This window comes from Larimichthys crocea, chromosome VIII, assembly GCF_000972845.2.
Source record: "Larimichthys crocea isolate SSNF chromosome VIII, L_crocea_2.0, whole genome shotgun sequence".
Classification (NCBI taxonomy): Eukaryota; Metazoa; Chordata; class Actinopteri; family Sciaenidae; genus Larimichthys; species Larimichthys crocea.
This window is the reverse complement of record NC_040018.1, coordinates 3,047,035-3,063,866: the sequence shown is the minus strand read 5'-3', so window position 1 is coordinate 3,063,866 and position 16,832 is coordinate 3,047,035. Positions and strand designations below refer to the sequence as shown.

Below are 16,832 nucleotides of genomic sequence, written 5' to 3'. Positions count from 1 at the left end.
CAAACACATACACACACACACTATATGAATTAAAACATCTGAACCCCAGTATAATTAATTTTCATAACACTTTCCACTAGCAATAAACTGTATAGCATCTATTCAATGATAGAGTGAAGAACTGGGATACATTAGTCTAGAGCTGAATAATTGATTTAAATGTAAACAAAAAAATAAAATTAAAGGAACAAATAAAATCGGGCCTCACCATGACGTGGAAGTAGATGTGCTCGCAGGTCTCTTCTCCAGGAAAGAGGGTCAGGTTTTGTGGCTGCAGCATGGTCAAGTTGTCCAGCATGGCCCGAGGATTGAAACGTCTCTCCGCAATGGAGACGTTATATTTGATTCCTAGCGGGAAGAGTTACGAAATTACACTTCAATGTGGAATTTAAAATGCCTCTAAGATCGATCGGCTTCTGCTCTCACTTAGGGTTAGTGCAGACTAATTGACAAATGGCGGCAAAAAGGCTAGGATAAATGACATCACTGTAGTGCAATGGAATATCAGCTTGACTCTGAACATATGATGAATGTGTGACCAACATATACAGGAATCCAAACCCTCTGGTTTCAGTACCAAGACATTTCCAAGCCACATTGTTTAAGAGGCTTTCCATTTATTGCCTCGTGTTTTCATGCCACGAGGAAAAATGTACTAAGGCTGAACTTATGCATGCACAGCGTTTGGGGTCAACTAGAGAATTAGAGAGCGGGAGAAATGTCTTAATGCCTTATGCAAAATGTTATGGGCAGATAATAGATACTAAATTGGGAGCTTTTCACCACATCATAATTATTAGTATCAACTATTATAAAACATTTTCCTGTTTTGATGAGACCGACTGTAGTTCTATAGTAAACTTTCCAGTTTTAAGAGCTATTTGGCTGCAGTCTTTTTTTGTTTAAAGAGAACACTCAAATACCATAAATAGGCATTTACCTAAACAACTTGACTGGTACAGAGAAAAAAGTTCCATTTCATGCAACAGACCAGAGCGAACTCAAAAACACCAGCACATCTGCCACGCATTACTAGCCAGACACGACAATAAGAGGAAAATTAAATAAGTGTGTTCCACTGTATGCAACCACGGAGGACAAGATAACTTCCTCTTCTTTCTCCGCTCTGTTTGGGCATGTCTGATAGATTTGATAAAGATGTCGGAGGGTCAAGAGGTTAACTCAGAACACGCTAGCCTGCACCTTTGCTTCCTCCACCCTGTTGCACAGTAAAATTGGACGCCACTATCGCGTCTCTTAAAACAAGTTATGAGCAGAGAAACCCTGCGGTTATATGCAGGTGGGCTACTATTGGTGGCACGACATTAATCTGCAGGATTCAGTTATCTATTATCTAGTTATCTAGTCATCTCTCTTTTTAAGCAGAATAAAACAGAGATAAACTTAGATGATTCCCAACCAGCATTAACACAATAAAAGGAACATCTGATACCACCAGTTCAGGTTTCAGATATAACAGTTTTGCAGGCAGCAGCATTAGTTTTGGCAGTGAGATCAGAATCTCTTACTGCTAGTAGAGAAATGTTTTGCTTTGGTGCCACTCTGAATGGAAGCATGTATCACAGTTTTTACAGGGAGCTGCTTGGTGAAATATCTTCTGGAGCGAGGACATGAAGAATATACATTCAGAGAACTAAACCTGGTATGCACCACAGTCCAAAAAACAGCTGAACTACACTGCGACTACAGATCCAAAATATAAATTTCTCTGCTCGAGCACATCGGTAAAAATGATCTGATAAAGTTATGAGAATATCCAGATGTTTGACAATCTAGCTGGCAGTGTACGCACCTTTTTGTCTCAGAAACTAAGATTGAGTGTTCCATATTTAAGGAAGACAAATGTTACTTTTCTTCTTTTACCTATAGCTTTGATATAAGTAAAAGGTTCTGCTTTTCTATTAATGAAATGGGGTTATTTATAACCTTAGGAAGATGCCAAACATCAGACAAAGACCACGGGAGGAACTAGGAAACTTTACAAAGATGCTTCCACAGCAGTGGATTGTTTTTACTGGCTTACCAATTTCCTGTGTGGGAGTAATGGCTGTCCTGGCAGTGATGTTGAAACATACAATGGCTGACATACAGGTCACGTCTTTGCCACCTCTCTGACAGTCCTTCACAAAGATGTTGATCTTACTGGGCTCAAACCTGACAGTGGTATATATCCGGACAACGCTCTGTGACCTGTGAAGGCATAAAGGTGTTTTAGATGAAGCCTGTCTGTTATATTTTCAACAACAATATCCTTTACTGGGTGAAATACTAACCAAAGGAGAACAACAGCACCAAGAGATCCAACTGCCAGATCCACCGAACCATCATTATTCATATCCATCGTGCCATGGATACTGCGGCCAAAATACTGCAGGCCAGGAGCCAAATCTACTGCTGCTACCCTCTGAGGAACAGACAGAGGAAGAAAAAAAATCTGAGTAAATGAGGATCATAATAACAACTACCACAGTTTAACAATGTTCTGGTTAAAGTCATTATTTGTGCAATATGTGCAATTAAACCGCGCAGTTAACTTTTTGTGAAACACAGTCCAAAGTTTAAGCCATGGTAGTAAATACATGCTGTATAATTAAATTAGTTTGCTTAAGCTTAGCAAAGAGGCAAAAAGAGTTTCGAGGTGCTACATACGACATAACCTAACTTTGTGTGGCCTTTGGTTTTTGATTTGTTTAAATCCTTTTGCTGCAAATACTATTTTTTACACACAAGCGTACCATTGTCTTCACCACAACTACCTGCTTGTGTTTGTTTATAGGTACTATCTGTCACATAGTCTGCCTCAGACTTTTCTGTCAGTTCCTCATATCTAACCTCTCCTGTTATTGTCCATCTGTCCTGTGTGTTCCCATCATCTCCAATCACCTGATCCCGACCAGCCACCTGCCCCTCATTAGTCACTCAGTATATTTGCCAGCCCCTTTACCCTGAGTCCTTTGTTACATTGTCTGTTCTGCTGCCCTCTCTTTTGAATGTATTTAGAATTGATTGCATGGATTTTTCTGCACTGCACTGCCACCCGTTGGCAATGTGACCACAGTAGTGGCAGAGCAGGCGACGGCCACGTTGCTGCCTTGAACACATTTTGTCTGTAAGTGTTTTGGTTTCAGTATTTTCATTATAAATGCGTCTTGTTTGCTATATTTGTTTTTCTCTAAACTGATTATTGTTTAATTTAATTGATAATTAACATGCCTGTGAGGTGCCAGCTAGCCTGCTCGCCATGTGGTGCTGCACAGTTTTGATTTGCTCCAAAATCGTGAGCTGACATTTTAATGTGTGTCTATATTTTGTATTTTGTTTCAGTTTTACAAAATTCATTGGTGTTTTTTGTTTTTATTTCAACAAGAAAAGTCACACCTTGTAGTTTTTGAAGGACATCAAGTCCATCAAGCTAACTGTCTAGCTTTGAAAGACGTTACTCATTGTGAGGACTTCGCGTACCCGTCCTTTGTTTGCCCTCACTGACACATTGCCTGTTGCTCACCTCAGCCTTGATTAAGTGGCTGTACTGGCTGAATCTGAGGATGATTTACACAATATGTCACATTTTTTAAAGTCTTGGTGTTACAGATGGAGGCTGTCAATTTTCCAAGCAGTAGGAAAAGATTTGACTTTGGGGACTTGAACACTGGAATGTACACCTGAATATAAACATCTGGGGTTTATTCTTGATGAATTTATCACCTATGAGGTCAGAATTAAAAGTCTGTCTGGGTTCAGGTGTGAGAATATTATGTCTGTTGTCAACAGGTCTTAAATATGTAAAGATCTTGGGTATTTTACTTACTCGCAATTTTATGATGCATGTGTCTCACTTATATTGAATTATGCTTTAGGGATATGAGGTTTCAAAGAATGTCATATAGCAGACTCTTGACAGAACAGCTGTCTTTTAGGTGTTCATAAGTTTGCTTCTACTTTGGCTGTTCATGATAATATGGGTTGGATTCCTGGATCAATAAAAAATAAAACAGGAACCGTGGAATCGTTTGCTTAATATCTCAGACCACAGGATCACTTGAAAAGTTTTTCTTATCCCACAACACTTCATGAGCTACAGAACTTCATGCTGTTTTTGAGCAAGCTGAGATTTATGCATATGTAATATACAGTATGTACAGTAATAATTTCTTATGCAGCATTAACACAATTGGCCAGACGTGAAGAAAAATGGTGGAGTCGAGAACGGTTGAGAATGAATCACATTTTCTTCTGTATTGTCCTGATGACAATAAGTTAAGAAGATAACTGAATACAGTTTTGGTGCTCTGACGATGACAGAATGGAATGGCTGTTTAATTTTAATCCTTATAAGTCATCTACTTTTGTTTCTAAAGCTTGGAAAAAATGTCATGGTGGTTTATTTGTAATTTATGTTGCGATTCTGGTTTCTGGGGCTTTTCTTTTATTTATGTTGCTATTTATATTTATGTTTCTCCTCTGGTTTCTGGTCTGTAAATAACGTTGTCTTGTGAGCCTGTTTGGGCTGAGCGGAAGATTTATGCATGACACGGTTATCAAAAAATGAATCAGGCAGAAACAGAAGACGTAAAGGCCTCACTTGTGTAGATATTGAACAGTTTGAAGTAATTTCAAGTCCCTGCAAGTTGATTTTTTCAGTATACTGAAATTAACATCATCATCATCATTAACAATCTACCACACTGAAGGTGATAAGTCAATTGGAAAACATACAAATACACTGACATTGTCTTCTAAATGTACTTTTGTCACACATCCTACCTGTTTGTATTTGCGTATTATTCTGTTGTGCTGGCTGAAGAAAACATAAATGGCTCCTTTGTGATCATCTTCCAATGGGGCTCCCACCACCAAGTCATTGAAGCCATCGCCGTTCAGATCAGGGACAGGAGCCAGCGCTGATCCAAAGCGAGCGTTCTGGCCACCATTATGGATCTCCAACGCCCCTTCAAGGATGAAACGATTCTGAGGGATGAAGGGAAACTTTATGACTTTATGACTTCTTAAATCATCTTTTTGGACATATCTCAAAGGATGCTCATGTGCAACACAAGGCATCCTTGTCTTGTTGCTATCAGAATGTAATGAATTGTTTTCGCCATGTGGTTTCCACTTCATAGATGTCTGAAGGCAGAAATTTCTTCAGAATTTCTGTTTTTTTCTTTGAAGAATAATTTGTGACTACTTTGGTGTTAATGTTGGGGAGTCCCACAGCGGGAGCGCTGGCTGCTCATCTAAACAAATAAATAAATGTAAAAAAATGCAACAAACAAAACATTTTAAAGCCACAACAAAACATGACAAAAACCTTTCATGTATTTCCAAAGTTTGATTCTCCTGCTAGGCATCACTATGTCCATGTAACTGGACTCAATCATAAGAACTAATTAAGTTAATTAAGTTAGTTAATTGTGGCATTGCACTCACGTGAATGTCCAACTAGAAACACATCTTAAAAACTGCTCTTTTAACATCATAAAATACTTGTAAGTTTTATTTTTTTAGATCGTCTAGACAACTTCTCATTCTGTTTATCTTATCACTTGCTCCAGTGTGTATCTTGGACTGCTACGTTTGGGAAATAACCTTTTTAATAACCTTTGTTTTGGCCTCCCAAATAAAGTTCAGATTTTGCTGAGATATGTATTTCTTTGTTTTTTTTACTCTTACTGTTCTAGAGCTGTTTCCAGTAATGTATTTGTGTCTGCTATCTCTACATTGTTATGCTTATATATATATATATATATATATATATATATATATCTCTTATATATATTATATATATATTATATATATATATATATTAATAATATATATATATATATATCTATTTATTAAGGGGTGTCACCGCTCAAGGACAGAGGTTCCTGTGTTTTGTTAATCCCTGTGTCTATGTGGGTTTCTCAACCGAGTACTCCTGCTCCACCCACAAACAGATTATATGGTTTTCACTGGTGCCCTAATGCCTGTAGGTTGGTGAATGTGACTGGTTGTGTGGTCTCTATGTTCCCTGTGATAAACTGGCAACTTGTCTAAGGATACCCTATCCTAAGTCGACTGGATATACTCAGGCCGATGATAGCTTCATAGATAAGGATTGATGGATATATGTATTATAACATTTTATGTATTATTTAATTAATATTATTTCTTTTGAAATTAAACCATGTTGCAAGAAAACAATAGCTTTAATCTGTCCAAACAACCCCCTCAGAAATTTGCAGCACCAGTTTCTGTTAAGACCCCCATGTTCCAGAGCTTAAATTTACCTCTACTAAATCATGCCTGAGCTAATGTCAGTGCATTCATATGACAATCAACAAGTAACTCACAGCATCTAATGTCAAAAATACAGAATTATCCGTTAAGGTGTTACAGAAAACTAGAAAACAGTAGATAAATAATGACTCAGCATGCAAACAGCCTGGTGATTCAAACAAAACGTGACATGCACATGCATCGACAACCTTTGAATACAGTATGAATACATACAACAAATACAAGTTGTGCAAGAGAAACAGAAGCATATGTCCTCTCATAGACAGACGGATGCCTTCTGGCAGAGTTCAGTTTTCCATTCAAAGGCTGATGGTCTTCAAATGGTCATCCATTTATTTAGACGTCTCATAACAAGAAGAAGAGACTGTTCGTCCAGCAGAGTTCGTTGTTTCAGTTATCCTAAAACTGACCTTTAGTCAGCTGATCATGGTGTAATATATATTTTAGGAAAAAGTAACAATTAATAATTTTTATCTTCCGTCTAATCAGACAGGAGATAAAGTTTGGATCAACTTCCGTGTTTTCCACCTAATCCTTTAATTCTTCCTTTTTGAACTCAAATATCTTCAACATCTGGCAACAGAAAAGTGAGGAATTTTACCTCTGAGTCATAAAAAGAAGAAGGCCATATAGCTTTAGTATATTTATTTGAAGTTCTATTCTTAGCCAGTGTAAAGTCAGATGGAAAATATCCACATCTTTGAAAGCCACTGCCCGGCTGGAAAATTTTTCAAAGAGAGCTTTCTGGCAAAATGGACCCAAATACTTTAGTCAATCGGTAGTCATGCATATCATTGCTCCACTTGGCATCCTAGTTCATAATATAATTTAGGGTCGGCAGACGAAACATGAGATCACTTGTTTTTTCAGTTGAATAAATGGGAAGGGAGTTGATTTAGGAAGGTAGCTTTCACTTCACGGCTACCTGATGTGTGCATGTGTGACAAAGTGGGAGATTGATGGAGAAATGGGGGGAAAATATATTCAGTGCTGTTTAAATTTGAAACATATGGTTTGTGAGAAGGCCATGAAAGGTCACAACCAGTCTGCAGTGGCCCAGGAGCGAGTTAAAAGTGAAAGTGTTTTTGTGTTAGAAGTGAATGGAATTTTATTTTTGACAAGCTGCCAGACTTTATGTAACTTTATTTGGATTTGAACTTGTAGACATTAACCCTTTAGTTTAGGTCAGACCCCTCAGGCCAAAAGAAGCCCAGTATTAATGTATCTGTGCTCTACTTATCCTGTACTTACAATAATTTTCATCATTTGTTCTGACTGTACTCCAAATATACCACCACATATATTTTTGGTAAGGCAAGATATGCTTCTTATATAGTGAGTAAAATGAATGAGGAACAGGAAAAATATATATCGTCGATAAACAATAAAGAGAGTCTACAGCCACGTTAGGTCTCTGAGGCTTAGCGCTTTAAGATATATACTAACGTTGGCATACAGACAAACGCACAAACGCAGCATCATTTTTTTTTTTGGTCACTTGGAGGCAGCAACAAACAAGAAACACAATATTGACATGCTGTCATAATTGAAGTTGAAGTTGATGTAGCAAATTTGTCAGTAAACAGAAAATATAACATTCAGCTGATGCCTTTTCGATACAGCTCCTACTGATGCCCAGAAAACAATGCTATGAAAGTGGTGAGCGCAAAACAAAAAACTAAAGTTGTTCAGACTTTTTGGTCTTTGAGAAGACCAAAACAATAAGCTAAAGGACACTATAGTGCCATAGAGCTGAGGAGAACAGCAGACTTTTCTGTGGGTTCATCACTTTGAGTGACTCCTTTCACATCCAAGAGGTCATGCCATCTAGTGTTGATCTAGAAATATTGATTATAGCTGCTTTAACTTGCAAAAAGTACAAAGTTTCCTGCTAATTCATCAAACGATTGCAGAGATTTTCACTGAAGAATGGAGGGAAAATATAAATCTATTCTAGTGAGATGCTGTTTCACAGGCAGACATAAAAAATATCTCTTAAATAGTTTTCCAGGTCAATATAACCATGCAGCATCGACAGCAACACCTGAGTAAGCCACATCATGATTATTAATTGCCCATAACATGTGGCAGTCGTGTCTCGATGACGACAGACTTTTTAAAGAGTGATTTCTTTCTGTTTGTGTTTCGTTTTTGACTGTTAAACTTGGTCTTCCACCTGTGATGTGGTTTGGGCCACACCAGATATTTAAATACCTCTTCTATGCCTGTTCAATGGATTCAAAACAGCTGAAGGCATTTATTATTCCAATGAGCGAGTCAGATCTGGAACACTGGGAAATTTCCTTCTATTAAAGAAACTTCTCGCCTCCAAATGGTTTGCTGGAAATGGGTCTAGAAAGGGGCAGAATACTTTCCTATTGAGTTCACTCTACGCATCTCATAAAGTCTGCACACTGGCATGGCAAAGTTTTTTCACTTGATCGCCACATTTAATCTGGACAAGGTCATGTGTCAAATGTCTGCCTGCAGCATGTCAGTGTTTGAACTGTTGAGCTGGAATGCAACACAGTCTGGTTTGGAGTGTGTTATTGGACACTTCTGGCGAGGTGTGTTAGAAATTACTGAGTATGTCTGGAGTTTGGACAGGTGTCGACCAATTCTGTGTCGTGGTTTGCTTTGTCCACAATTGATTAATCTCTGTGTGTGTCCTGACTCTGTATTTGTTGTTACAGTTTTTACCCACCAGCTCTGTCACTCTGTAGATGTAGACTTTTCCCTTCTCCAAGCCTCCACTGAAAAACATGGGTGCTGCCACCAAAAGGTTGTCGGTTATACCGTCTCCATCAATATCCACAGGTGCAATCTCACTGCCATAGTAGGAGCCGATCTGAAAGCGAAATATATGCGTGTTATTAAATAATGAGATTTTCTATTATTGATTGATTAATTTGAATCATTTTTGTGATTATATGCCCTAAAATTTTTGGCGTCTTCTCCACTGTTTGCTGAACCACATGTTGTTTGGGTTTGCTGATTTACTGGTGATCTGGAGTGGCTTATAAACTTTAATATTGTAAGCAAATGGGTATTTGTGAGTATCAAAGCAAGTGGTCAGAGTCCTGGTGCTTTTGTAAAATGCTCAGACTGTGAGTGCTTTACGGAGAAAGGATCAGTCACTCGAACGGAGTGGATGGAACATCGTCTATTGGTTTTCAGATCAGAAACATCTGCCTATAAAAAGCTTTTTTCTCGACTATTGTGAGATCAAGAAAGTTTTCTGCAAAAAAACATCTGCTCCTCTGGATGAGCTGTTGCTGACAAGGTACAATGTAAGCTGCTGTAGGATCACTTCAGGCTTGCAGGGCCCTCTGAAGGGTTGCCAGTTGTGAGTGTGTAGTGGTCATTAACGCAAAGCAAAGCATCCCCTTGAAGTGGAGGTTATTTTTAAACTGAATGTGACTCAGATAGTGAGATTAAATCCCAACAGATGATGCACACTCACTGTCCTAGAGTTAAAATTATATAACATAAAAGACATTACAGACCTTCACATACAGTGAATTTGTCCTTATGTCACCTTGCACCATATGTTATGTTTATGTCATTTGGACTGTAGCAGTGGAGCACAGTCATTTTATTGGGATTGAATTTCAAAATGGAAATCCTTCTGGCCATTGGCTTTTCCCACAGAAAAATACTGCATGTCATGATAATTTTTCCGACCATTTTGTCTTATTTTATATGTTCATGAATTGGAATAATTCTAATGCTTTCCAGAGTTAAATATACAGGATATACCAGGAACCAAAATGTTAAAACCAAAGAGAAAGAGGAGATCTATCCACAAATCTCACTGAAGAACAGATCCTGTTTTTTATTCATATTATGTAAGATCACGCAGAGATGCCCCATGAGGATTTTTAAAAAAAACATACTGGAACTTAAGTTCAAAGTCAAAGTTTTTTAGCATTAAGATCACACCAGAAAGTTGCACAAATTCATTGGTTGTGTTTGTGCAATCTGTGGTATTTTCTCAGAACTGCAGTTTATCTCCCTCTGGCATTTTATTCTCTGGATTGTAAATCATGTTGTGCAGTACGGGATAATGAAACAGGACACTAAGTCTGCACAGTTTATATAAAAGAGATATACAGTATGCTATTGACTCTCAAATCTTTTGTGAAGCAGATTAGACCAACGCAAAGGTGGTTAAATGAAAAGCTAGCTATTGATCAGCACACCATGTGTCAGATCACCAAAGATGAAACTAACACAAAGAAAGTGCGCATGTTTTCTTCACTCCTGAGAGAAATCTTTGCAACTGTGATTGCACCAATTCCATTTAATGGAATTTGATTTTACTGCAAAATGTCTACATAAACCTAGGACATGAGAATAATTTGTTAGATGTTACTGTGTAATCACATAAGGATCTACACAAAGGACCTTTAAAGACTCTAAGCTGCTTTTCATTAGTGGCATTGTAAGCAATGTTTTCTTCCTTGTTGCACTGAGGCACTCACAGCAGACATGAGGACTACATTAGTGTGCAACAGGCCCACAGCTAATGAAGTTTGTATCAAGTATGTTCAGTTCAATTTCAAACACAGCACCAAATCATAACGGTTATCATAAAGGTTATCTCAGGGCTCTTTTCATATAGAGCAGGTGTAGACTGAGACCCAACAACCGTGAGCAAGCACTTGGCTTTAAAGAGAAAGCAAGAGTTTTTTAAAAAAAGTTACAATCTGCATGCTACAGTACCTGCTGCCCTTTGAGGGAGTGCAGGATGGTGAGGTTGCCGGAGTTCTTCAGAGTGAAGATGATGACTTTGCCGGTGTGGTTAAATCGCGGAGCTCCTGCTACAAGTAGACGACCATTTCTGGCTGACACCACAGACGTCACAGTGTAACCTGGTTATGTAAAACAAACACACACCCATGAATGCAGCCTCTAATCACAGACAACAACCCACTGAGGTAATTCGATTTACAGATCTGGCTTACCCACCCTCACCAATGTAACCCATGCAGGATATTACTTGCGATTTTATCTACTTTATACTTTAAAGTAAATAATTTGATTGCGTGATAATAAAAACCCCAGGCACCGCGTTTGTTCCACTGTTTGTGTGTGGTTAGAGTGATTGGGCATGACCTTTAGGTTGAATTTCATAGCAGTGATGTGTATGACTCAAGGAAAAAATGTAAAATCTGTAACTTGAGGAGTTGAAACTCCGTGAGCTGCATTCAGTTACGCAGAACTGGATGTCCTGGTCTCTCAGGTTTCTCAGATTTCTTCTTCTATTTCATTTTCCCACTAAAAATTCCACTTACTCCTCGTATACTTTTCCACCTTCATCTCTCAACCCATACCCCCTTTTTTCCCCCCAGCTTTAACTTTCTCCCTGCCTGTCCAAAATTATGCTTCCACCTCATATTACTATTGAGTCTAGAATGGCTTCTATTGGCAGCCTGGTGGATAAGCTCAGAGACAAACCACTGATGGTAAAAGCAGAGATCTGTGGTGGTGAAGTGAGATGGGGTTGGATATGATGGGAAGCACTGGAGAAATGGGTACACTTCATAGAGATGGGTTGCAGCTTGGATAGTTGGTGTAAACCACAGGTCTTCTAATGGGACAAAAGGGTGTGAACTGAAATTAAAGACTGGTGGGCATGGTAGCAAATGCTATAAACTGTGTTTAAATGTAGCCTTCATTACTCAAACAACAATATTGTACTTTCCCTGCTTGTTTTCTCCCAATATAAACATCACAATCCAGACCTCATTCTTCCGCTTCATTAAAACTCTATAGAGCCATATGGTGTTACTCACCCAAGTAGGCACCATGGTTTTTGAGCTCTTCAGGGAACTCCTGTGTGTAGGAAGACTTGGGAGGGACCACCTTGCCCTGTCGTGTTTCCTTCAGCACTGCTCCATTCCAGTCGTAAGCCCCAACAGCGCCCACCAGAATACCATCCTACAGAAAAAGTACATGTAACTTTAATTATGAAGAATGATCTGGTTGTACGTCTGTGCTTCATTCTACTGTATGATGATGACGATGCTACGTCATGGAACGTAACAAAATGTGACCATCATTTGTGTGTTTGGCTCACAGTCAGATTAATGATGGTGTAACTCCACTAGTGGTGAAATGTAATCATGGTAGGAGGTTCTCACTACTTTGGATGATTGGTCTTACTCAGTGCATCCGATCATTTTCATTCAGATGTTGCTACAACAAGAACATATTGTGGTACAGTATATAGAAATCAATGATGCATGGCTGATATCTCATGGGGTCACGTTTACAAAACATCAATATGTACAGTGAACAGCTTCCAGCTGTGCTGCTCAAACATCAGTCCAGGTAGACCACTTACTACTACAAGGTTTTTCTTCCTGGAGTCCATGTTTTCACTAAACAAGCTGCCAATTGGAAAGTCTCTTTTTTTAAACAACCGTATCAGATGATGTGAGCCATTCATTTCCATCGACTCACTTCCTATTCCTATTTATGTCACTAAAAGATCACGACATTTCCAGTACGAAGGGCAGTAAAAACTATTTTTATTTCTATCTACACACACAAATCTGACTTTATAGCAAAATCTGTTTCATCTTTTAAATCCCCTCTAAAAACACAGAGTTATGAACAGGGTTTTATGTGATATCGCTCCCTGTGCACTGCTGTACGAGAGTTTAGAATCACAGAAGGATATTTGTATTTCCTGTGTTTCTCTTGTGTTATTACTCTTCTACTCCTATTCCATATTTTCTTACAGGCACACACTTTTATGTCAAATTTTAATCAGTTCTCGATGGTATTTCTGTTCGTTGGTATGTTTGTTTACCTCGTATATTACCATCATCTTTATTCTTTATTGCTGCTGCTTTTTATTGTACTGTGTGTAAAGAACTAAAGTAAACAACACTATTTACACAGAGAGAGGCAGTGTACTGGATATAGTGGATTTATCTTTGATGAATTATGAAGAACATTAAAAACTCTTTAATTTCACAGTACATAGCTTTGGTTTACTTCAGATGTCATTTGCCCAGTCGTGTTTATAACTCTGAATCCTTTTCCCCATTGGCGATACCATATCAAATCATTCCTAGCTTAAAAAATGATCTTGAAACCAAACAAACATTGTACAAGTTGACTATTTTGTGATTTATTGGGTTGTCTATCATCCACATTGACTAACCTATTTCAAAGCCTCAACAAACCTTCCGCTGAAACTCACAGGGACCCCATATTTCCCGTTAAAGTTGGAGCATATCTATTAACGGAGTTTTGAATTCATGAGCTGCTTCAACAACAGTAACGAAATCTACAATAGAGCATTTTCCACAGTCACAAACCACAAAGTGTGCAACAAAAGAATCAGTGCCATATCTTGATCACTGTGTATTTTTAACTTGTCATTCAACAAAGGAAACAAACCATAAAGTGCAATTAGCTGCAGACACGAGGAGGGATAGAGGAGGGATTTTCTATCTTCCATGCTTCAGCATACTTTGTATCACTGACACTGTAATTATATGGTTCCTCTGCCTAATGAGCTCAGTTTTTTTTTTCTTGCCGTACACAATATGCCGACAACACATTTTCCAGTGTTTGAGTGTATGCTGGACAGCTCGCGCTTTCTTTCTGAAAGATGGAATTGTGTGCTCACCACGCTTGCACTACGTCACTCTCTGACAGCAGCGTTATGCCAGTGTGGTTATCTGTTTTGGTCAAAATGGTCTCCATGGCAAATGAATGAAACCCCAAAACAGTTCAACCTTATAAACCAGTGACCTATTTCTAAAGCAGTTGCATGCACAGACATGTGCTTTGCTTTGGATAGGATGTCAAGTCTTTATTGTACTGGAGGAGGCCAGAGTTGTGGTTCTACATAAACATAGGGAAGTGTATAGAGGATATATACACTTTATACCAGCTCAACAAACATGATGTATATTCTGCATCATGGTGATTACAGGAATCAATTTTGCGAACGAGCTGCAAAATTTGCAAACACTTTTTTTTTTTTCCAACATTGTTTAGTTACAGTCAACCAAACAAACAGCGGATGGAGAAATTGCTATGCATGCAGATGCATGAAACGTCTGTATAGTATATGACATAAGCAGTCTTCAGAGTTGGCACATACTACATTCAGCAAAACCATCTGGGCTTTTGGGGGCTGTTTTTCTGCTTTAAAGCCCCGACATTCTTTCCAACAAGTTATCCTACTCTCAACACTCAGGTTGGTGTTGTCGAGCATCTCTGGAATCTGTCCTTGTGGACAGAATTTCCAGCCATTCCTGCCACCCAGCTGCAAATTCTGCTATATATTTATTTTTTGTCATAAATGGGATATATTTATTTCTCCCTTGACAAATCACACTGTGAAGGGGAACTGGAAAATCAAAGCAGTTTCATCAGCAAATGTCTGGACAGAGCCAGAAAGAGAGGAATGAAAATCCATTAATTGGTATGAACGGCAGGTACAGCAGAGGAAATGTATCTTATCTCCCTCTTCCAGCTGTGTCACTCTCTAAGCCAGCACACCTGCAACTATCTGCTCTCAGATAGGATCAAAAACCTCTATGTAAAGAAAAAGGAAAAACAACATATTCTACCAGCAGAACTGTCTCAATCTTGTCCCAGCTTCTAGCTAATATGTTTCCCTGGGGAACAAGTGGTGTCTTATTACCCATCTTTCAGTGGAAAAAGGCCTGTCTCTTCTGTCAGGGGCTCCTAAATCAGGATGACCTAAACCTCTGGGGCCACACAGCAGGCACCTCAGGGAGGGACTGGAAAGTGATAAATGGCAGGTTTTGGGGAGGAGTTATGATGCGCCAGGAATTGAGACAATGTGTGTTGTTCTACATGTCGACAGATGATGAGGTGATGTGGTAGCAGAACTCAGACTCACCTCGACGTTGTGTGCGGAAAATCCAGCCTGAGACATCTGGAGGCCAAACGCTGTCCCATTTTTACTGGTTCCTGTGTAAACAAGTCAGTCAGTCAGCAGGAAAGAAATTTAAGCTGCCAACCACAACCAAAATCTAGATAAGAGGAGCCATGACACTGGACTCGACGTGCATGTTTCAGGTATAAAAGAGTTTTCAGCTACTAATTTATATAGTTTAAGGTATAAGGTATTTAAGGTATAGTTCATGCAACAACAATAAATTATTACTTTTATGATTTTAATCTCCTAATGCTATTTATCATTTAGTCTATAAAATATTGTTAATAAAAGTGGCTTGCTAAAAGATTTAAAGATTCTGAGATCTGAGGTCAGTGAGCAGCTTTGAAGAGACTACATGGCTTGAACAAAAGCCACTTTTTAAAAATATTTTCTTCAGTTCTACTCCAGAGAGCCAAAAAGTGTTTAAAGAAATATCTGTTAAACATTTATATTAGTGTCTACAGGGTGGTGTCTTGGTTTTATAACACACACACACAACAAGTAGCACTTAAATTAAAGAAAAATGGAAAAGGGAAACAGTTGCATTACGGAAGACGTCTGTACAAAATATTACAAATTTCAATGGAAGACATCAAGCCCCTCTTGAGGAATGTTTGGCTTTGCAGATATTTTATTACATCCTTCAGCAGTCTCATCGCTCAGGCTCTTCCAGCTGCTGGAGAAAATGTGGCTCCCAGGAAATGAGCCATTATTACCTGTTCTGTGCCTTTCCAAATGGAAATGCTTTCTGGTGTAAGATAGTCTGAGATAAAAACTAATTTCAGTTGTAACAGACTACTCTTTGGGTTTCTATAGTCAACACCTACAAAGGTTGAAACTAAACACCTGTTTGGTTTACTGACTGTAGCTGCTAAAAAAGCAATTATGGCCAGACAGTCTATGAAGGAATGGTGTGATATTATTATAAATGAAATCTTTGTAATGGAAAGATTTACCTTCCCTGGGAGACTACAGACAGGAAATATGCGGAAATTTGGAAAAAGTGGAAAACATGTATTGCTTTTTTGCACTATGTTTGTATCACTCCACAGAGGATCACTGTATTCTTTATTCTTTGGTTCAATTTAAAATTTGAAAATCACCAAACAGAGTTGAAAGATTTTCATTCATTCTTTTAGTTGTTTAAGTTGTTTAGAAAAGATGTTATTCCAACTTTCTTTGGTGGACAAAAGTGTATGTCAATGAATGTAAAGTAATCTAGTTCAAATGAATTCCTGCAAGACCTTCCAAACTGAAGATGCGCTCTCCAAGTGCATCCACAATATCCTTCAGCGCCGACTCATCCGTCACATTAAAGAAGTGTTTGTCATCTGGGTCGCTGGCGATGTACTTGATTTCATTGAGAAAGGCTTCAGGGTTTATTCCTCTACGGTTGTAGTAGCCAAGGACCTGTGAAGATAACATTAAACACTCTGTAAGTGCATGAATACAGTACTTGAGTGTCAGTTCAGTTCATCTTAATCAGGTTAACATTAGCACTCTTTGAAGGGGATTCAGAGGATTTAGGTTTTCTACGCCAATGCCATCAATTCCAGCTGGTTTTCAACTTCAGAGTTTTCTTTCAGATGGTCAT

General features: G+C 38.5%; 1 protein-coding gene across 6 annotated transcripts in view; it reads right to left on the bottom strand.

Annotated features, from left to right (window-relative positions):
* itga11a (integrin, alpha 11a) overlaps positions 1–16,832 on the bottom strand; it is a 67,573-nt gene that overhangs the window by 11,796 nt on the left and 38,945 nt on the right. For all 6 annotated transcript variants that reach the window (XR_003462703.1, XM_027281060.1, XM_027281062.1 and 3 more), the window contains 9 exons: positions 16,483–16,648; positions 15,200–15,270; positions 12,102–12,246; positions 11,029–11,177; positions 9,008–9,151; positions 4,786–4,989; positions 2,295–2,425; positions 2,045–2,211; positions 209–348 (listed from right to left, as the gene is read on the bottom strand). Coding sequence is in view for 5 of the 6 variants with exons in the window: in XM_027281060.1 (XP_027136861.1) it covers positions 209–348; positions 2,045–2,211; positions 2,295–2,425; positions 4,786–4,989; positions 9,008–9,151; positions 11,029–11,177; positions 12,102–12,246; positions 15,200–15,270; positions 16,483–16,648 (1,317 nt within the window). In the remaining variant the exon portion in view is untranslated. The remainder of the gene's footprint in view (positions 1–208; positions 349–2,044; positions 2,212–2,294; positions 2,426–4,785; positions 4,990–9,007; positions 9,152–11,028; positions 11,178–12,101; positions 12,247–15,199; positions 15,271–16,482; positions 16,649–16,832) is intronic.